Source organism: Sceloporus occidentalis, unplaced genomic scaffold (genome assembly GCF_023333645.1).
Source record: "Sceloporus occidentalis isolate IW3139 unplaced genomic scaffold, rSceOcc1.0.p SCAF_1, whole genome shotgun sequence".
In the NCBI taxonomy this organism is placed as follows: domain Eukaryota; kingdom Metazoa; phylum Chordata; class Lepidosauria; order Squamata; family Phrynosomatidae; genus Sceloporus; species Sceloporus occidentalis.
Window position 1 is genome coordinate 199,858,185 of NW_028316981.1, and position 22,633 is coordinate 199,880,817.

Genomic DNA, 22,633 nt, shown 5'->3' on the forward strand with positions numbered 1-22,633 from the left:
TCCAGGATGGTGATCGGTCTGGAGAAAGGCAGCTCTCCATCTTGGAAAGGGGCAGGGTTGGTGCGTGCACCCATCTGGGCTGCACCCTTCCTCCTGGGCCTGTTTCCTCCAAAGTGGAAAAGACCAGGAGGGAGGAGGAGAAGTGTGTGTGGAGGTGGCAGCCTTGACCCCATGAATAATCAAAACTGCGAGTGTCAAGGACACAAATGTCGAGGGATGACTGCATAAAGTAAAAGAAAGAACATCTAGCAGCCATCAGCTATGGTAGGCTCCTACCATGAATGTTACTAAGATTTTTCATTTTCCCTAACAATTATTTTTCCTGCCAATTGCTTCTGCAATTGGCAGCCGCCTTCCATCCCCAGCCAATTTCCACCCCTATCGTTCACTTTTATTTAGTTCTCTTGGTTTTCCCCCAAAGATTGACACTTTGGGTGTGTAAGAGTGAGGCATTGGTTATCTATGCTTCATGGAGCTCACTGGCCACATGGCAATTCTGTTCACTGTGCTGGGTATTGTTATAGTAAGTTCTGCCATCAGGCAGGATGTGGTGCAGCAAGTGGAGAATGCTGGTTGGGTGGGGAGAGTAATGGGGAAATTCTGGAAGAGACAGCAAGGCCTGGAGAAGGTTGTTTTTGTGGACTATAGCATCCAGACTCCCGCCCATCATGTTGGGAGCTGGAGCCCCCAATGCAACCTGCTCACCCCCCCCCCCCCCCCCATTCTGGCTTTAGTGGTGCCAGGGCAAAGCTTTCTCTGACCTGATGCTGCTATTATGGAACAGACTTCTGAACAGGAATGGAAAGAATATTCAGAACCTTTTGGAAAAAAACAGTCAAAAATATGTTGTTTGTATGTCAGAAAACTCAGACAAGAAGAATCCTGGACAGACAAGAATCATTGGAGCTGATAACTTATGATGTGCAAAACCCAGATGTTTTGTGCATAAAACAGCATTTTCTGGTCAGGAAATACCATTTTCTTTGCAGATAATAATATTTCTTCACAAAATGTGCACAAAATGCTATAATTAGATTTTTTTTTTAATATGCACAATTTGCATTATGGTTGAACTGAAGGGAAAAAAAATAGCCTTCTTTGTCCTGCCCCAAAAAGGTCCTTTTCTATGCGAAACAAGCATCTGTGAATTTTGCACAGAAGAAGTCCTGAATTGTGAATGGCTTCTAAGACGTCATGGTTTTCACATGGAGTAGGAAGAAAATTGCTAAAATGACTCGTTGCTTTCTTCAGAAAGAAAACTGGTGAAGAATTACATCCCTACTCCTGAAAAATTTCCACCAGACCAGCTCAGTGCTTAGTCCGATCCATAGAAGAGGACTGGACAGATCACATGCTCTTATTTCAGCACTGGCAATGGAACAGATTCCTCCAGAGCCTGGGAATGATTTTAAGATTCCCAGAATCCTCCAGCTGTCATGGTCTGTATGGCTTGGGTCCAGTTTATTTGAAGGAATGTATTTTCCCTTTATGAGCCCACTAGAGAATTAAGATTACCCAGAGAGGTCCTTCTGCCTGTCCCACTAATCTCTCAGGCTCATTTAGTGGGGACAAGAAAGAGGGCCTTCTTGGTGGCTGCTCCCAGGCTCTGGAACTCCCTCTCTAGAGAGGTTAGGATGGCCCCATCCCTGTTGTCCCTTCGGTGGCAGGTAGAAGGATTTTTTGTTGTCAGGCTTTTTAAACTGATGGTGTTTGGGCTTTCAAATGCTGTGTAAGTCAGCCATCAAGTTGAATATAGTTTTTAGTACAGTTTAATATTTTTAATGCATAACCATTTTAACTTATTAAATTGTTTAACTGCTTTTTAAACCTTATACTCAGGGCTGTGGCTTCCTTGACTGAAACAATCCACCTGTAGTGTGGTGTTCCTCTTTTCCTACTGACTTTGGCTGTGCTGAGCAATATTGTCTTTTCCACTGAGTCACATTGTCTCATGATATATCCAAGGTAAAGCACTCTCAGATTAGTCATCTTGGCTTCTAATGAGAGTTTAGGACCTATTTGCTCTTATTTGTCTTTTTAGCCATCCATGGTACCCATAGAACCCTCTTCCTAGCTGTCCTTCAGAAATGCCTAGTTGTACTTACTGGCAGGCAGGTGATTGATACTGATAGTCCAGAATCTGAGCAGGGGGTCACTTTCTCTTGCAATGGCAAATTGCCTTCTTCCCCACTGCTTAGATATGGGCCCCTGGTAGTACAGTTCTGACTTAGATGTAGACCAGTCCTACGTGCCCAAGGGCAAATTAATATGACTTAGCATTACCTGTAATTTCCTTCCAAACAAAACAGAAATGGTGCCAAGGAAGAGGCAAGCCTACAAGACTGAAGTATTCATTTTCAAATGTTTTTCTAATGAAAATTTACCTGCCCCCTAATCTGCTTTTTTCTCCTGCCTTACAGGGGAAGAGAAATATCTGATTGTCATTTTCAGTTGGGGAGTAGATAGTACTCAAATCAAGGTGAAACAAACAACATTCCTTTCATGAACAGAAAATTTGCCCTTGATATTTAACATTGCATGAATTGGTTGCCATCTTGGATTAATAATTCAGACTGGGGAGACATGGGAGACAACCCATAGGAAATCCATTTCCCACACTGGTCTTAGGCCCTTTCATTGTTTGACTGACAAGCTCTCTAGCTCCCACCGTGTGCTTCCTTCTTGTGCATTTTTATGGGATGACAGACATTTAGGTTTTCATCTGATCCCTGCCTCAGTCTGTGATCATGTCTCGGGAGCACCAATGTACTCTGGCAACAGCAACTTTGGATGGCAAAGTTTCTAATCTCCTTTTCAGGGCAGAAAGTCTGTTTAATATTTCAGCACAGACTGCTCGCTTGCTTAGAGCTCACAGGGGATTTTATTTCTGTGTCAGACCTGCCATCTGCTAGCCCCAAACCATGCTTGCCTTCCAGCACCTTGAAAAGGTTAGCATTCTTTAAAAGAAAAGGGGAAAAATCATTAAACCCCCAAAGTAGAATGTTCACAGTGCACTTTGCTTGTGAAGGCTAATAAAGAAGGGACAGTGTGGTCAAACTCTTCGATAACTACTCAGTAAGTTTCTCTTTCTCTCTCTTCTTTTCTTTACTCTACTTGTTTCAAACTGAGGATGTTATCAGAATCCTCCCCCAGTGATATGTCCCACTACTATTCTAGGATACCAATGTAAAAGGTCTCTTTATGGGGCTGTAACAAAGCCAGCATCTGCTCCCTGTTTCCAAAATTTAAAATGTCTAAATAGACATGGCCACTGGAGAGACCAAAATCTGCATTTCTATAAATTTGCTAGATGACTCATTCAAGATACCTAGTGGATGTATGGCCAAGGAATCAGGGACTATCAAATGGACAGAATGATTTTTTTTTTATCTCTGGGATCTGCCCACCCTTCAACATTTTGTAGACAGAAATAAAGGCACACATATGTGAAGGTATGACCAGGCAACCTTAGGGTTGGCCAAGGTGTGACCAAGCACAAATGTTATTAATGAGGAAGAAGGCAAAAAACTTAATATTATAAGCACAGTAACCTTTGAACTTATGTACTGTATTTGTGAAAAGAAAAAAATCTACACAGTGTTTTATATGTAGGCTGAGTACCTGCATCTAGGGATGTATTCTTCAATAGGTTTCTTCTCAAAGGTAGCATTAAGTAATTTCATCATTTTTTTTCCTGATGCAAGAAGGTCTTGAAAAACCACATCATTTTTCTAATTCAGGACTCATTTGCTCAAATTTTGCATATGGTTGTTTTGTGCAGAAAACAGCATTTGTTGCACAGAAAATAATATTTCAATGCAGAAATATTAAATACTGTAAATGCTGGGTTTTGCACAAAACAACCATGTGCAAATTTTGTGCAGAATAAATCCTAAATGGTGATAATTCTGGTCAGTACCTGATTCTTCTCATCATGGTTTCTCAACTGTCGAAAAACACGTCCTGCATAAGCCTTTCCATGGGGATCTATGGGATCTCATATTTCTTATGGGATCCCATATTTCTCAATACAAATTGGGCCTGCTTACATGTATGTAAGAACTGGATTTGCATGAAAATTCACTTCATTTTCTCTCTCCCTTAGACATATGAGTTGAATGAATCAGTCTTGAGATTAATTTTTGACAGCCAAGTTCATGGCACAAGCCTTTTAATAGCAAAAAGAGTGGCAATCTTCAAGTTGAATTAACTGACATGCTGTATGCTATCATTTTGTTGACTGTCAAGGGCTATTCTCTGACAGGAGGAAAGTCTTATAGCCTGAAGCTATGATTGTTTATTCAACTCCCAATGCTTCCAGTGGAACTTACTCTTAAGGAGGTTGTCATAACACTGCAGCCTGAGAGACCAATGCTAGAGATGATAACTCAGGTTGCCTCTACACTGCAAATTATTGCAGTTTCACAACACTTTAACCGCCATGGCTCAATGCTATGGAATTCTGGGATATATAGTTTTGTGAGATATTCAGTGTTCTCTGTCAGAGAGCTCTGGTACCACAACAACCTGTATGATTCCATAGCAGGGCTTGGAAAGGCTGTTAGGGAGAACATTTGTAGAACACAGAAAGGGAATTGTGTGAAATAAAAACGAGGGCAATGAGCAGAGCACCTCAAAGAGAAGCACCCGGAAGAATACAGTTGTATTCAGTGTAGATGCAGCCTGAGTTGTTGTTACCATTCTACTAGTGAGTTTTCTTTGACCCATTTTCTTGCACAAAGGTTCCTAATCTACCAGTACTTCAGTGTATCATGCCATTTGTCCTTCTGATAGAGATTTCATGGAGCACAGAGTCTTGATTTAAATTGCAAGTCTGAGCTGCTCTTCCTTTTAACTACTGACTGGTCTTATGAGCCTAGCTTGAGTCAAATCCCCAGGTCTAAATAACATTTGTTTGTAACATAACATTTTGTTTCGGATCAGGAGAAAAGCCAACATTCTGTATGAGATCTCTCCCCAGTGAGATTCTGTATTCCCATATTTCTGTGTTGTGTGTTGTTTGACATTCTGATCAGGATTGCTGCTAGTTGGTCAATTTTGCAAATATTCCCTCAAAGGTCAAAGCTTTCATTTTCCCTACTGATATTTTTCTTGTGCTCAGAGAGGCTCTCTTGTATGAGCTTGTAATAGCAGTTCCACTATTATGTATGTTGAGTGTAAACCAGTGCAGATGTGAATCCTCCCAGGTGCATATAAGCATATGTGAAGCAATTACATTGCTATGATATTTTGTACTCAGTTGGAAGTAAACACTAGTTATACACTTTCATGTATTATTCTACCAGTGATTAGCTTTTGGCAGCTATTTCTTCATCTACAATCCTATAATTGCCTTTAAGAATAATGGAGTTGGGCCCAATATAAAATGGAAGCTGTGTGGAAAAGATGATGGAGAGCTGGATGGCAAAGTTTGCACATCTAGCCCCCAAGCAACCCTAGCACGTCATGGGCACGCCACACAGGGCCCGCCTGTACCGGGCCTAAGAAACCTTTACTCAGGTAAAGGGAAGGACTAACATCTACTAGTTTTAAAAATTCTTATCTGACTAGGTGCAACCCTCCACTTGTCTATTCCCCCCCTCCCCACCAAAAAAATCAGTTTGGATGAAAATAGTTATTGAAGGATAAAACATTAGCTGAATTACATGTCTGAAATGACATGGAATTGCACTGGATCCTCATTAAATTCTGCCTCTCCAACATGTATATAGTCACCTCTCCATTTTTGCAGGGAATCTGTTTCGGACCCCCCACAAAAATGCAAAATCACCAATATTCAAGCCCCATTGGCACACATCCCATTTTGTCCCCCTTCATTTGCTACCTGCGAACAGGCGAGGGATGTGGACTCCAAGTCTGTGAAAATGGAGGGGTGACTGTATATTTATTTGCTTCATTTATGTATCACATTTCTTCCCAGGAGGTCAAAATGGCATATTGGCATAAATCCAATGCCATACCCATGCAAAAGAACCTTCTTCCTTTTGCTGCCCCCTGCAGCCTCCAGAGCTGTCTCAAAAGTGTCTCCAAGGTATTTCTCAGACACATGGAGAAGAGTTTTTGGGGAGAATGGTATGGCAAGAGAGTAGGGTGCACCTTACGTGGCTTTCAGCATACGCTGGAAGCCGTGCTAGAAGAAATGGCGCTGCATGCCAGAAAGAGTAATGGTGCGTGTCCCTGTGTATGGATGCCACTGCGCCACCACGAGCACGAGCTCCATTGGGTTTAATCAGGCTTGAGCTTATGTGGTATTTCCCTTACGTGGGGGGGGGGGGAGGGTGGTGGAACAGATCCCTTGTGTAAGGGAAGGGACTGCTGTATACACTTTCTTGCTTCTCCTGGATTCCATTGTTCCACAGCAAAGGTCCAGCACTGGATCCTGCCCATGGGCCTCTGCTCACACTTTATCTTCACAAAATCCAGGAGGTTGGTTAGGATGAGATATTCAACTAGTATGGAGAATATATTATAAGAAGTGCAGGGTTAGACCCAGAAGAAGAAGGAATGAACATTGGAGGAAAGAATATCAACAATCTCAGATATGTGGATGACACCATACTACTAGCAGAAAACATCACAGATTTGGAAAAAATTACTAAGGAAGGTCAAAGATGAAAGTACAAAGGCATGCTTAATGCTGAACTTAAAGAAAACAAAAATAATGACCAAAGAAGAAATGCATAAATTCACCCTAGACAATGAAGAAACTGAAATAGTTAAAAAGTTTCTGTAGCTGTGATCAAACACTATCAGAATGGAGTCTACAGACAAAAAATAAGAAGACTAGGAATAGGAAGGATGGCCATGAAAGAACTAGATAAGAACCTAAAGAGGAAATATATATAATTGAGCACCAAAGTTAGAATCCTCCAATCCACCGTATTCCCTACTGTGCTGGTCTATGAACACAGTAAAGATGAACTGTAGTCCCTATTCCCACCTATGAGTATGAGAGGTGGGCAGTAAGAAAGGAGACAAGAAAGAAAAAAAAAAAAGCTCATTTGAGATGTAGTGCTGGAAGGGTGAAGATACTGTGGATAGTCTAAAAGACAAACAAATGGGTCCTTGAACAAGCTTGAAGTCTCCCTGGAAGCCAAGATGACCAAATTGAGGTTCTCTTATTTTGGCCACATCATGAGAAGGCACGGCTCATTGGAAAAGACAATAATGCTAGAAAAGATGGAGGGATAGGTGGGAAATATATTAATAAAAACTATTATTATTATTATTATACAGAAAGAGAGGAAGACCACACACCAGATGGATACACTCAATCAGGGAGGTCATGAGTATGAATTTACAGGACCTGGGTAGACCAGTGGAGGACAGAGGGGCTTGGAGATATCTCATCCACAGGGTTGTCATGAGTTGAGATCAACTTGAGGACAGTTAACAAGGGCTTAAGAAGAGCTCCAGTCTGGTGTCATGGGACTGGGACACATTTTCCCTTACCTGTTCTTGGAGAGAAAAGGCTTACTTAAGAAATAGGAAGTGACCATCCAACAGGCCCTTTAAGTCACAAACAACCAGGGGAATTTTTCAGTAGAAAATGCCCCCCCCCCATGTTTGCTAGTCTGGGGGGAATTGGAGGGGGAGATGTCAGAAGGAGTCCTAAGAGTTGATGGTTGCAGCAAGACCCTCATGTCGCTCATGGCCTACACGTTGTTTCTCTTTGCCCAATGCATGGACCAATTTGCTCCCACAGGGTGTGTCTATGTCCTGGTTGCTGTTCTTTCTGGCTGTGTCTTTTCCTTCACCTAATAGATAGTTTCAACAATGAATTTAGCAATGCAGAAGCTAGCAGTGCACAAGAGGGGAGGAAGGATTTGTCATAGCCAATTAAGGAGAGGATGAGAGTCACCTAGAGGCTTTCCAGTTAATTAAACACATTGGGGGAAGAAGCCCATTAATCTGAGAGGAGTTGGTTTGGACTTCCCCAAAAATAGCTGCTGTTCCATAGTAGCATTTGCCAAGTCTCCAATAATTATTAGTATCACAAGCAATCTCACCTCTGTTTTCTTTAGCTAGAATGAACAAATGTTTTTCTAGATTCTCATCTGGAAATGGAATAAACTGAGGAGGGACACACATTCAGATGTAAAACCCACAGAGGTAATTTAAGATAAAGATTGCCCTGTTTTGCCTTGTAGTTATCATAATTATATAATTGTAATAATAATAAATGCCCAGACATTGTCGACTTGTATAATCATAGAAGTCAACCTGAACCAAAGCTGGTTAATCTCAGTCTCTCAAAGTTTGAGGGTGCTTAAAATTAGGAATGACAAAGGCATTTATTGGGTTCATATTCCTTGCAGAAATATCTATTTGGTACGTCCTGAGACTGGCAGGGAAATGAAGACTATCTTGCCTCAGAAATCAATACACGTACAAAGGTTGCAGTGTGCTTTGGGAAAGAAAAAAATGTGCAGAAACAGATCTGCATGATGGGGGGGGGGGACCCCTTGTATTTGAAAATTTGCACAAACACACATTAGTCAGTGATAAAAATGCAGAAAAAATGGGCACAACAGGAAAAATGCATACAAAAATGTGTATACATAAAAATGTAGACAAATGTTGAAGTGGAAATGGGAAGATCTTGTAACCTTACATGGAACTGGGACTGAATGAGAGTGCTGGCTTGAGAAATTTACTGAAAATGAGACAGAGATTTTTTATATCCCTGCGTGAACTTTTGACAAAAGTCCCAAACACACCAGCAGTAAGTGCTGGTTTGGGGGTGGTGTGGGGGCATGGCGTTTTGATGACGTATGCCCTGACACCACCCACAGGCCGGTGTCATGCTCCCTGTCCACCTAGATGGTGGCCAGCATTGAGATGCTCCGGTGGTGCAGGGTTTATACACCACACACCACAGGAGAGCCACAAAGCTGCTGTGCTCAAAAAGGAGTGGCATTTTGCTTTAGGGCTGTCTGTCAAAGTTCCTTATGATACTCTTGCAAAGAAGCTAGGAAAATGTGGCCACGGCAGTGCTACTTATTAGTTGGATTTGTAATTGGTTGACTGACTGAACCCAAAGGGTGCTCATCCTGGAAAGACGTGACAATGAAGTGCCACAGGGATCTGTACTGATCTTTATCAATGCCTTGAAGGCATAGAGAGCATGCTGATTTAATTTTCAGATTATACCAAAATGGGAGGGGTTGCTAATTCCCCAGAAGACTGGATTAAAGTTTAGAAAGACCTTGACAGATTAGAAGGCTGGACTAAAGCTAATAACATGAATTTCAACAGGGATAAATGTAAAATCCTACACCTAGGCAGAAAAAAAGATATGCACAGATTCAGGATGGGAGACACCTGGCTAGACAACAGTTCATGTGAAAGGGATCTAGGGTTCTTAATAGAGCACAAGCTGAATGTGAATCAGCAGTGTGATGCGGCAGCCAACAAAGCGAACACAATTCTTGGTTGCATCAACAGTATAGTGTCTAGATGAAGGGAAGTGATACACCACTCTGTTCTGCTTTGGTCAAGTCTCATCTAGAATATTGTATCCAGTTCTGGGCACCTCAATTCAAGAAGGATGTTGACAAGCTGGAAACGTGTCCAGAGGAGGACAACCAAAATGGTGAAAGGTCTGGAAGTCATGCCCTATATAGAGTAGCTTAGGGAGCTGGGAATGTTTGGCCTGATGAAAAGAAGGTTAAGAGGGGACGTGATAGTCATGTTTAAATATCTGAGGAGATGTCATATTGAAGAGGGAAGAGGCTTTCCCCCCATAGCTCGAGAGACTAGGACAAGGAGTGCTGGACTCAAACTATAGGTGAAGAGATTCCACCTAAATCTCAGAAGGAACTTCCTGATGGTCAGAGCTGTTTGACAGTGGAACATAATTCCCCGGAGAGTGGTGGAGTCTCCTTCTTTGGAGGTTTTTAAGCAGAGGCTGGATGGCCATCTGTCCGGGATGCTTTACTTGTTGTTCATGCATGCCAGGGGAGTTGGACTGGATGGCTCCTGTGGTCTCTTCCAACTCTAGATTCCGTGAGTGAAATCCATGTATGAGTTATCAATGGATCCCGAAGGAAAGGCATTTCAAATGATACATGCACCCTTCAAAAAAAGATTAGCCATTTTGTTTAACCAGTTTTCACTTTATGCTAACCTTCATTTTATTTCATTTGATTTTAAATTTTCAAGTTTGAATTATAGAGCACATATTGCTTTAATTACACCTTATCTATCCACAGAGCTTAAAGTTCATACTTTTTGAATAGAAGTTTTCAAAATGACAGTTTGGTTTGACAGTTACAATTATTAACTGACAAAAGAGGAATTGTGGTTTAAAATCAATAGCATATTTGCAAAATAAAAAAATGCAATATGGATAATTACTTTGATTTTTTTTTAATGGCAAGTTTAATTATTAGGATTGAACGTAGCTGCCTAAAGCAAATTTCTCGTGTCCTTCCAGGCTGGGGGAGAGAATTGAAGGAATAGTGATGGTGAGCATCCGCAGAGGCCAATTTGGTGAAGGGGATGTCTCCAGACTTGCTCCTGTTGGTCCTAGGGCCTAGGGAATGGGAAATGAATCTACTCTTGAGGCCAGCCTGGGCCATAGTGATGGGGAGGATTTCCTAAGAAGGTCTCTCTTGATACTATCCAAAATACTGTCTGGAACTCCAGGAATGGCTTAAGAAGGAGGCCAGGTTGGGATTACTTTTCTCATCTGGAACTATCTTTAGGTTGCTTCCTCCTGCAGATCACTGACGTTCTGTATCCACAGATTCTTTATCCACAGATTTAACCATCCACGGTTTGATGGTTCTATCTATCTATCTATCTATCTATCTATCTATCTATCTATCTATCTATCATCTATTCTCTAAAAAGCAAAGCTTGATTTTTGTCATTATTTTATATAAGGGGAACCATTTCTTTAATGGGACTTGAACATTCTCTGATTTTAGTATCCATGGAGGGTCCTGGAACCAAAGCCCAGTGGGCCCCAAGGTCCCACTGTTATGTACATTACAGAGTTATAAGGGTTTGATACCACTCTACATGTCATGGCTTCATCTGATGGAATCTTGGAATTTTCAGTTTGATGAGAGACTTCTCTGCTAGATGATATTCTCTGCAACTACAATAGATAATTATAAGCCCATCACCGCCTAAAAGATAGAGCCATGGCTGTTAGAGTGGTATTGAACTGTTATAGCAATATATTGCAGATACACTCTGTTGCGTCTGTTCAAAATGTCAAAAAATAGCATGTCATTTTCCAAGTTCTCTAGAAATCTTCAACAGACCAGATCAGGTGAGCAAAGAGTATGTTTAGTAATAGTGGAAAGGAGAGAGAAAAGTGGATAATAACTCTTATGCTGTACACTTGTGGCATAGTATAAACAAAGGTGTACATTTCCATTTGCATTACAACAGATAGAAATGTACACCCTACCTTGGGGTCAAGGTTAGATGCTGCCCAAGAGTGCAGCTGGATCAGGATATTTCACAGGACTGTAAAACATTTTTCAGCACTACTCAGCATTTGAAAACTCACAGATGAATGTGCAGAAAGCACTTCATTTCAAAATAGAGCATTTGAATTGATGGTGGTGCTGAGATAATGGGTCTGTTATGGTTCTTTCACATATGGGACCTACTGTTTTCTGATGCTTTGAATGAACTAGCCATATAACAGTGCGATGTGAAATATAATTCTGAATAGCCAAAATATGTGCATCCCTGCCGGCCTGCCTGCCTTTATTTATATCCTGTTTTCTCTCAGGGCACATCTACACTGTAGAAATAATGCATTTTAACTGCTGTAACTCTATCGTATGGAATCCTGGGATCTCTAATTTTACAGAGTATTTAACCTTCTCTGCCAAAGCATGGTGGTGCCTCACACATCCCAGGATTCTGTAGGATGGAGCCACGACAGTTAAAGTGGTGTCAAGCTGCATTATATCTATAGGGGAAATTCACCCCAAAATTTAAGACAGTTTACAAAAAGGCAGAAAATCACAATAAAAACACATATAGTTAAAAACACAAAAATTAAGATTAAAATAGGATCAAACCATTTAAAAACTTTAATACAAAGATTAAAAGCAGTACAGCACTTCTCTGGTTAAAATTGAATTTCCAAAGGCTTTCTGGAAAGAAAGCTTAACCTGCCACTGAAAAGACAACAAAGAAGAAGCATGTATTAACGTGCACAAAATGTCATCAAAAACATTCATCTGATCATGAAAAGAACAAAAACCTGAATATATAAATAAAGGGCATTCTTTACCTTGGGGTCATGTATTCCAGACAGCTCTTCATAGATTTTCTCTCCCACCATGACGGCAGCCAGATTAGCTGTGTATGTTGACAGGCAAAATAAACAAAAAATGGCCCAGAGGTTCATGAGAAACCTTCCAGTCCAGCACTTGGGGGGTTTTATGGCGGCTGTTCTACCAAACAAGATGGCATAACAGACGTTCAAGGCAGAGGAGAAGGAGAAAACTTTATCCCTGTTTCTTCCCTTTGGGGTCATGCCAAAGGGACTTGTCCATTCATACAGGGTGAGAAAGATTGCAGTGATGTGCAGGGCCACAAAGATTCCCAGCCACATGGTCCAGTGGAGTGGCCACATAAAGGCTCCAATAGGAGCCGCTGTGTCTTTGGTTCTCACCAGGATGCCCAAGCTGGTAGAAAAGAAGGGGCTGGTGAAATCAATCACCTGGCTACGGGCTGTGTTGATGCTGAATGACGTCACGGCCATGTGGGCAGTGCCAGCCAGGAGGTCACCCACAAGGCCCGTCCACTGGCCATTTTTCCATGCCCCGTATTTCCCATCACCAACAATATACAAATCAAAATCAAAGTTCATATCTTCAGCCAGTTTTTCCAACAGATCTATGCAGTAGCCATAACAGCACTGTTTGAACTTGGTGGGCACTGTGTCATTGCCCCCTTGCAGGTTTTCAAAGAGAGTATCCAGCACAGCAGAATCATTGGTCAAGGGGTCCAGACAGAGCTGACCTGCTGGGCACAAGCCTTCATCATCCACAGCCCTTGTAAACACAAATGGATGTTCAATGAGGGTCACCACCCTCAGATGTAGCCGGGTAGGATGCTGGTTGTGATTCTTGTGCCTCTGAGCCTGCTCTGGCCAGATCCCATAATCCATGATGATCTTGCCTTCTTGCCAGCTCCCCAAGCGGGTCCACATTGGGTTGCCCACAGGATCATGCTGCAGATTCCAAATGAAGAAGTTGTTTTCAGAGCTGATGATGGAGGATCCTTTTACTTTAATGTGGCCGCTAAGCCCATGAAAAGTGGTGTTGGCTAAAAATCTATAAGGCAAAGGCAAGAGGTTATAAACAGAGATTCAGACAATGCAGCCCTCAAAAAATACTCTGAAGTAGAGATTGCTGTTCCTTCCAGTGTTAAGACCCTTACATTAGGCAGAGCGAGACGATCACCTCAAGCAGCAGATGCTTGGTGAACACTCTTGGGTTTTCCTCTAGAATTCCCTGGCTGCTTCCTTCTGTTGGGCAGCAGAACTATGCATGCCACACAAAATATCCTGGCCCCCTTAACTAGCCAAGGGTGTCTGTTTTGTTTGTGGGGCAGGTAGCACAGTGGTTAAATGCCAGTACTGTGGCCAATGTATGAACACTTGGGTGGAATACCTGCATATTGTTGTTGCATACTGTTGTTGTGAGCCTTCAAGTTGTTTTGATGACCCTACGGTGAACCTATCATGGGGTTTTCTTGGCAGGATTTGTTCAGAGGGGGTTTGCCTTTGCCTTCATCTAAGCCTCAGAGCCCAAAGTCACCGAATAGGTTTTGATGGCTGAGGAGGGATTCAAACCATGAGTCATAAACCAATACTCAAACCATTACACCACACTGAGGGACTAAACAGACCAGCATTGTATGCCAGCATGGGGTGGCATAGGGGCATGGTGTATGCACGCCAGCGTCCCCTCGCTGGTGTCATGCCGTGTGCCGAACCGCACAGCAGGGGTACCATGGCACCCCGTTGGTGTGGTGTTTAGACACGCTGCACAAAAGGAGCTCTGAAAAGTTATCGCCACAGCAACAAGGGCACCTTTTTGCCGGCACTAAAAGGAGCGCAGTTTGCTCGGTGTACTGTTGCTGCGGCCCTGATCCGGTACTGAAAGGGGCCGCAGGATGCCACTCCAAAGGGGCAGTCTGTCGAGCCCCTGAGTCTCTACCTGCATATACTGCATTATGAACTTGATGGTGCAGAAAGGGCACACCTGGACATGCCTGTACCACAGAAATACAGAATTTTTTGGTCTGAGAAATATTTTCTTGAAGAAAAAAAATATACACTGTGTCTGAAATAACAGTTAGGTTTCTAATGGAGTAAAGAAAATAATAAATGCAATCAATCCATCAACGTCATTAAAATAATTATTTCTGTGAGAGCTCTATAATAAAATATGACCTACATAAGAATTTATTTCTCTTTCAGCTGTTCATCCTTACATCAAGTTCCCCCTTTATGGCATGATGCTTCCATTTTCCTTCTTCTCTGAAATGGGCTAACCACATTGTTGATGATTGCCTCTGACTGACATGTCATTCAAATAGAGAAAACCAAATTGGTCCAAAGGGAAAAACACTACTAAATGTGCTTGGTGCACATGCTAGAAGCCTGAATGTATGGAAGAATGAACAGACCTCCTTATTCTAAGTTTACCAGAATGCCTTGCCATGTGATTGATAATCACTGGAATTATTTGCATTTGCAAAGTCTGTATCACAACACCCTGTTTTATCTTTCAGGAAATATTTCATCCTTTGAATATTTTGCAGGGGCTTGGCCAGGACTGGTGCATGACATTTTACTGCCTGGCAACTGAAGAGGTACATGTTCCAATACCAGCAAAATTATTTTGATATAGGATGCAGAAAGTCCAATAAACAATCCTTCCCAACCCTGTGAATACAGTACAGTAATACTGAAATAAACAGCTCACAATTTGCTATATTTTTTTATGTCAACCATAATCTCTTGTCGGAGGCAGTTGTCTCAATTTGCCCAATGTTAAGATCAGCCTTGGGCCTGGCTTTTGTTGCACAGAATCAGGTGGCAAGCTAGCTATCCCAACCATCCTGGTCTCAAATATGCAAATATGTTACTTTCCAGCCAACTCAGGGGCTATACAGGCCGCCCCTTTCCTGGCTGGATTGGGGCTGCGACAACTTCATGCCATGGCCTTGATCTGGCCTCTGGAGGTACAAAAAGGAGCCACAAAAAGCAGCTCCTTTTTGTGCCCTCCAAAGGGCACCATAGCCATGGCAGTGGAGCTGTATGGCGCTTCTTTGGTGCTGCATCATATGGATACTGTGCGCTGTCTGGAATGGTGTGCAGCATCATGATGACCTGGGGGCAGAGTCAGGGTGTCCAGTATCAGGATGCTGCACCCTGACTCTGCCCACAGGCTGGCACAAAGTGTCAGTCTATACAGGGCCTCAGGTTCTAGCAGTTGTTCCCTTGGTGAGTCTCTTTGCTTTAGGAAAAATGGAAAGTGGAACCAAATGGAGCCCAGGATAATATGAAAGTAGAACCACATGACATTTGTTCCATAATGGGCACTCAGATGAAGTGACAATCCCTTCTGAGATTCCTGTTCATTCCCATTTCTTCCATTCAGGTATAATGGTGGTGAGGCTTACCAGAAAGCAGCACAGCCGGCCTCTGGTTGTCAGGAGAACCAAGAAAGCTATCCACACACACAAGGATTACTTTTAATAAGCAAAAGCACTGAATCCACTCCATGTTTTAATTAGGAATTTAAAGAAGCTATCCAAGCTAATTAGGTTCAGTTGTCTCGGATTTTGTATTCTGGATAATTCCTTTAAAGTTTAAATGAAAACCTAAAATGGATTCACTACTTCTCTGAAATGGATGCCATATACCTCCCCTGAAATCAAGCCAATATACTTCTCACTAATAAGTGAGCAGCAGACAACATAAATGAACCAGGACATATAGAAGTATGTAGATAAATATAATCAGAGTTATATGTATACACATATATATACAGAGAAATATGATTCAGTCTTAAAAGCCTTCTATTCTTTTAACTGGAATTGCTTTAAACTGTTGATAGTCTTTTATCTGCAAACCCTTCTGAGAGCTCACAATAAAAGGAAGGGTTTGCAGATGCATGAATGAATGAATATTTTTTTTCAGAAAGAAAAATGAATATTATATCCATCCACTATAATACTATAAACAGAGATGTAGATATATGTAGTATTTTAATCAGGTTACTAGTTGTTACCAGGGAAGAATCATACATATAAACAATGGTACAGCACAAGTATATTCTGGAGAAACTGGCAAAGAGACACAATCCCATAAGGTAAAGATGGAGAATGTTCCTCCAGATGTTGTTGGACTGCATCAACCGTAGGCAGCACAGCCAATGGGGAAGTATTATGTGGTCCAAGAACATCTGGAAGGGCATAAATTCCCAATCCTTGCCATAATGAATCTGTCATTTCAAATATTCAAGAGGCTAAATCTGTCATAGCATAAAATATAAGGATGCCTAAAAGGAATGTAATCATAATCCAATGCCAGGTATAAATGTGCTAAGCCACTCTCAAGTGTGGAAGAATGCCTGGAATTATGTACCAGCTACTTAGTAAAATATACTTACAGTAACTAACCTCTCCTGGCCTGACCCCTCCTCCACACCTGACAGGATACCTGCCAGCAATTGGAGCATAGGTGAATTATGTTTCCATCAAGTTTGTGGTGAGAGAGTCAGGCCAGGGAAGGTTATTTTGTTAACTAAGCAGCTGATACAGAATGCTGGCCAATATCTTTTGATGTTCAAACATACTCAGTCTAATATATATATATATATATATATATATATATATATATATATATGCATCATATTGCCATATTGCAATATGCATCATATTGCCATGCAGGCCCAGCTCCATCAGGTTAGCCTGGAAGAAGAGACTCCTCCCACCATAACTGCCATCCTCCGGCCTGCGAGGGAGTTGACCAGGCAGGCCCAGCTCCACCAGGGCTAGCCTGAAGAAGAAGAGCCCTTCCTCCAGTCCATCTGCCTTGGTCCAGGCCTCAGAGGGAGAGGAGAATGCTGGACCTGATCCCTCCCCTCCTCACCATTCCCTTCTCCTTTTGTGTTGTGTCTTTTTAGATTGTAAGCCTGAGGGCAGGGAACCGTCTATTATGTCCTCTGTTGTAAGCCACCCGGATTCCCAGTGATTGGGCAGCATATAAATAAATCCTATTATTATTATTATTAATCCATGTTCTTTGCTTCTCACTAGTAAACGTTCTTGCATCTACCAATTGGTTCTTTATATTAAATATTATATCTGGGCTTATAGGCGGGATACAGACTGTCCAAAAAGGGCAGTCTGCCGCCGCCTCCATTTCTGCCGGTGGGAAACCTCAGCTGCCAAGTGGCGAGGCTTCCTGGCACCGGAAAAAGAACCCACAAAAAGCGGGTTCTTTTTGCATCGCGCTTGCGACACCTGAGTGCACAAATGGTGCACTCGTGACGTTGCCAGCATGATGGGATGTGCGGATGCTATGCGTCCATTGCATCAAAATGGCAGCGCCCGTGTGTACAGGGTGCCACTATTTTGACACCCCTGTCACGTGCTAGGGGTGAGGCCAGTATGGATGCTGCATCCTTGGCCAACCCCTAGCATGTGACGGGGGCAGTGCAAAGGCTCTTTTAAATCGGGCCATAGATACCTTTATGTTGCTTTCTTGTTTGTTTCTAGGGGGATTATCACATCTGAGATTTACTATGCTTAAATCGCCGTTAAAATGCTCCAGAAGTGTGAAGGTGTGATAGCCAGTCATGCTTCTGAAGCATCCCCTCTTCTCTGTTGTCATCAAAGCATTCGCAGAGCAACCATTTCTTCAATAACAGGAACTTCCTTTATGAAGAAATGGCTGCTCTGTGAATGTTTTGCTGATGAGAGAGGCGAGGGGATGCTTCAGTGATGCTTCAGAAGTACAACCGGCTATCACACCTTCATGTTTCTAGAGCATTTTGCCAGTATTTTAACCATGGTAAGCCTCTGTGTAATAAGACTCTAGGAGAGACCATTTCTGTTTCCTTTTATTCCTTGTTGATGCGCCAGACTGTTACTATCCTTCACTCCCATGTCCAAGTGCAGCATTTTTCCAGGGTGTGGTGCAGGAAATTGGCAACCCCAACTGACATTCACCAATTTTTTGTAATTATTAAGCTTCCTGCTTTTGCATGCAGAAATAGTGTCTTTATTGTTGGTGAATGCCATTGGACGGATGCTGATGTGATTGTAGTTCCACCCTGCATTCATTCTTGGGATGTCTGAAAAGGGTTACAACTGCAGCTGGTTATGACATGGTACCTCATTCACACTTTACAAGGGTACACTCTTTAAACAGCTGCACATCTTAAAAAATAATCTGCACAGTAATTCATAGACACAAACTCCTCACCCTTTGCCTATATAAATTCCAGTGCTTTTTTTGCTGATATCACACCACCAGTCAAAGCAGTCAGCTTTCATTAGTAGGCTAATTAAATTATTCCATATTCATTAGATTGGTGACTGGGTCATTCTGTCTTTATCTCAGAAAGTTTAGTACAGAATGAGCAAATGAGAATGGGCAGCAAGTCAAATCACACAGTACTTTAATTACCCAAACAGTATAGTTAAACGACCATAATTTACAGATGAGATGGGCTTTTCAAACCCTGATGCTTTTTGCCTTGTAACAAGGTCGATCGAGATTAGGCATTAGCAGAAATTCACTCTCATCACATGGTTTCTAATGTATGTGTTCCACTGCAAAAAACAAACCCTTAAGAATAGAAGACAGCCTTACATACTTTGCAAGGAAGAACGCTACAACAGATATAAACTCATTGTTTAAATCACCGGGGGTACATCTACATTGTAGAAATAATGCAGTTTGACACATGTTTAATTGCCATGGCTCCATCTTACAGAATCCTAGGATCCTGTTTTGTGAGGCACCAGCAGTCTTTGGCAGAGAGAGCATGTAAAGCTACAAATTCCAGGATTCTGTAAGATTTTAATTAATTTAATTTAATTTAATTTAATTTATTTTTATCCCACCTTTCTCCCAAAGTGGGACCCAAAGCAGCTAACAACACATATAAAATACACTAAAACAATTAAAATAAATATATATATAAGAAATTACAAATATAAAATTTAAAACATACAAAGTTAAAAATAGTAATCTAAAACCAACCTCCTCACCCCCCAATAAAACCAAGCCTGCCAGATCTTAAAAGGCCTGTTTTAATAAAAATGTTTTTGCCTGTCAGAGAAAGGCCAGCAGTGAGGGGGCCAGTCTAGTCTCCCATGGAAGGCAGTTCTACAAATGGAACTACCATACTTAAAGTGGCATCAAATTGTATTATTGCTACAGTATAGATGTACCCCAAGACAGATCTTCGGTTGTAGTAAAGGACACTTTTCCATGTCATCACTCATCTTGTAAGTCTACCTTTTCCAACATGGTGTCCTCCATACGTGTTGAGTACATCTCCCATAGTCATGCTAGTTGGGGTCCAACACATCTGGAGATGACCATGCTGATAAAAGGTGGCTGAAAATGGTTTATTTGATCCTTTATCATTGCTGTTGTTATGTGCCTTTTAGTGACCTTATCCTAGGGTTTTCATGGCAACATTTATTCAGAAGAGGTTTGCTGCTGCTTTACTGTTAGACTGAGAGAGGATGACTTTCCCAAGGTCACCTAGTGGATATTTATGGCTGAGTGGGGATTTTAACTCTGGTCTTCCAGAGTCCTGGTCCAACACTCAAACCACTATATTGGTCCAACATTCAAACCACTACACTGATAAAGCACTGGCTGTTTATCATATAGTGTTTATCATTCACCCCTTATCATATGGAATTTCAGTATTCACAATGATTATAATATGCAATATCTATCTTAGTCATAAGAAAAAAAACAAATGGAGATAAAACCTTACTTTGATAAATACTGTCCTGAAGTGAGATTTTTTCCCTCTGTGTTCAAACAATTTGTTGTACTCGGAATAAGTGCCAATTCTGGCTGGATCATTGTAGCTGAAGCCACAGCTCTAGCTACCAACTCCATTGCATCCTGGACGTAGTCTTCAAAAAAAGACTGTGTTGTTTTCCCATGAGCTATGAGACCCAATGGCAAGCCTTCTGTCCTCAGCTCTTCCACATTGTGTGAATCCCCAAGAATCCAATGAAGTTCAGGAGGCATCACCCCAAACTGGGTGGTTATCTCAAAAATCCTCCTTGTGCTTTCCATGTCACACCCAAACATCACCACAGTTGATGTTGTATCCTTAATGTTCTCCAGATGAACTTGCAAGTAGGTCAAGAGGTCACTGGTTGATGTGAGGTTTCCTGTGATATTTATAATGGATCCCAAATGAAATTTGGAGCTTTGCTGTGTGAGGAAGAGAAAATCAGTGATGTTCCATTCTTCCTGGCACACCATCAAACTAAAATTATACCAGTTGTTCAAGGCCAAGATTGAGAAAGTGACATCAGCATCAAAGCTCAATGAGCGTTCTAAACTCAATTGTAGGTGAAGGGGGTTCTGTAAAACAAGAAGAGAATAGATTAGAGAGATTTCGCCACAAAGATAGGAGGTTTGAGGAGGGACATTTAAGTAAGGTAGTTTCTACAATTGTTTTGTCAACCTTTTTGCTGGCATAAATACCCAAATTCCTAAAAAAAAAGAGGATGTAATTCACCTTACAGCACTATCCTAGTGTGTCTATTTAGAAAAAAAATCCTTTGAATTTAATGGGGCTTACTTCACCGTAAATGTGTATAGGATTGCTGCCTAATAGCACTAGCCTCATTGGGTGGCATGGTCTACTCCAGAATTGCCATTTTAAAATTTAATTTTTATTGAAACTGCATCACATGCACATTTGAACTTGGAGAAATCAATCACAAAACTCCACAATCAGTCACAACATTGCAGCAAACCCATATTACAGGTTGAATATACCTTATCCAAAACGCTTGAGACCTGAAGTGTTTCAGATTTCAAATGCTTTGGATTTTGAATTATTTGCATATACATCATGAGTTATCTTGGAGATGGGCTCCAAATCTAAACATAAAAATTATTTATGTTTCCTATACACCTTATAGCTAAACATGGGCAATTTCAAACAATATTTTAACTAATTTTGTGCATGAAACAAAATTTGTGTACACTGAATTGTCAGAAAGCAACGGTGTCATTATCTCAGCCATCCATGAAAAAGTTTTGGATTTTGGAACATTTCAGATTTCAGATTTTCAGAGAAGCGACACTCAGCCTAACTATGGCTTATCTTTGCTCTAGATTGCTTGCTTCCATTACAAAATAAGTCTCATATTTTTTACTCTGGCAGTTATAGTCAATTAATCAAAATGTCACATGTTTGATGTTTCATGGAAGTTATTTTTTTTAAATAATCCAGGATGACCCTCATTTTCTCATTTTGAGGGAGAGATGCAGAAATGTCCTCTCTTCAGGCAGACAGATGAGAATTTTGGATAGTGATATTTCTTAGCAAATTACAGAAATCTCAGTGAAAATGCAAAGTGTTCTTTGTGTTGTTCTCATGCCAGGGCTGAGATTTCACTGAGATTTCTGTAATTTGCTAAGAAATACCACTATCCAAAACTAGCCTGAAGATATTTCAGCAGACAGACTTGATATGGGAGACAACTTGTCTCATTAAAACCAAGACATTTTGAGAGTATTCTTCATATCTCCTATCCCCCTCTCAGCCAGGAAAGGGAATCTCTACTGTTATCATCCATTACTGGCAGGAGCTTGCAAGAAACACATTCAGAGGTAGCCATGTTGGGCATATAGCAAAATAAAACAAAATTCCAAATCCATGAAAGAGTGATACCTTTATTGACCAACCAATGCAAAATGCACAAATCACACCATGCAAGCTTTCAAAGTCTGCAAATTTGCTCTCAGCAGGGAGTTCCAGGAGTTTTTGGAAGCATAACCTGAGAATATTTTTCTCCTTGTGTTTAAGAGAGAGCAACATGGAATGAAGCACCTTCAGCTACCCAGAGCTGAGATGGAAGAGGGAATGAGAGGGAAGGGAGGCACATGGGGCTACTTACTGAAGTGCCTGGGGAAAAGCCTCCAGCCAGTGCTTCAAACTGGAACCAGATGATATCAGTGCATGTGGTTGGCTCCCTTGACATCATCCAGACCACAAGGGTATGGGCTGAGGAATTTCTTTTTCCATTCATGTTTTGTCCATACCATACAAGCAAGCTGTAAGGCTATCTGGGCTACAGACTTTCACAGGTCACAGCAAGCAACTGTGCAACATCAGGATGAGAAATGGTATGCATTTTGTTCATATGCATCTGATTTAAATAAAAAAATCAAAAATATGCCCATGTTCTGCATAAAGCCACATCAGGAACCTTATTAACAGGAAACAGTTTGCAGCATGTTAATCCACAGTGATAGGAGAAAGCAGTACTCCCATTCGATTTGTAATGAGCTGTTTGTGTAATTCCCAAGAGTGTGATAAGAAAAACTGGAATTCAGGAT

General features: G+C 41.4%; 1 protein-coding gene across 1 annotated transcript in view; it reads right to left on the minus strand.

The window, feature by feature from the left end:
- The window catches only part of GRIN3A (glutamate ionotropic receptor NMDA type subunit 3A), a 162,229-nt gene that overhangs the window by 60,832 nt on the left and 78,764 nt on the right, over positions 1-22,633 (minus strand). The window contains exons 2-3 of the mRNA XM_089488613.1: positions 20,040-20,644; positions 12,287-13,334 (exon numbers count right to left, since the gene is read on the minus strand). Coding sequence (XP_089344739.1) covers positions 12,287-13,334; positions 20,040-20,644 — 1,653 coding nt within the window. The remainder of the gene's footprint in view (positions 1-12,286; positions 13,335-20,039; positions 20,645-22,633) is intronic.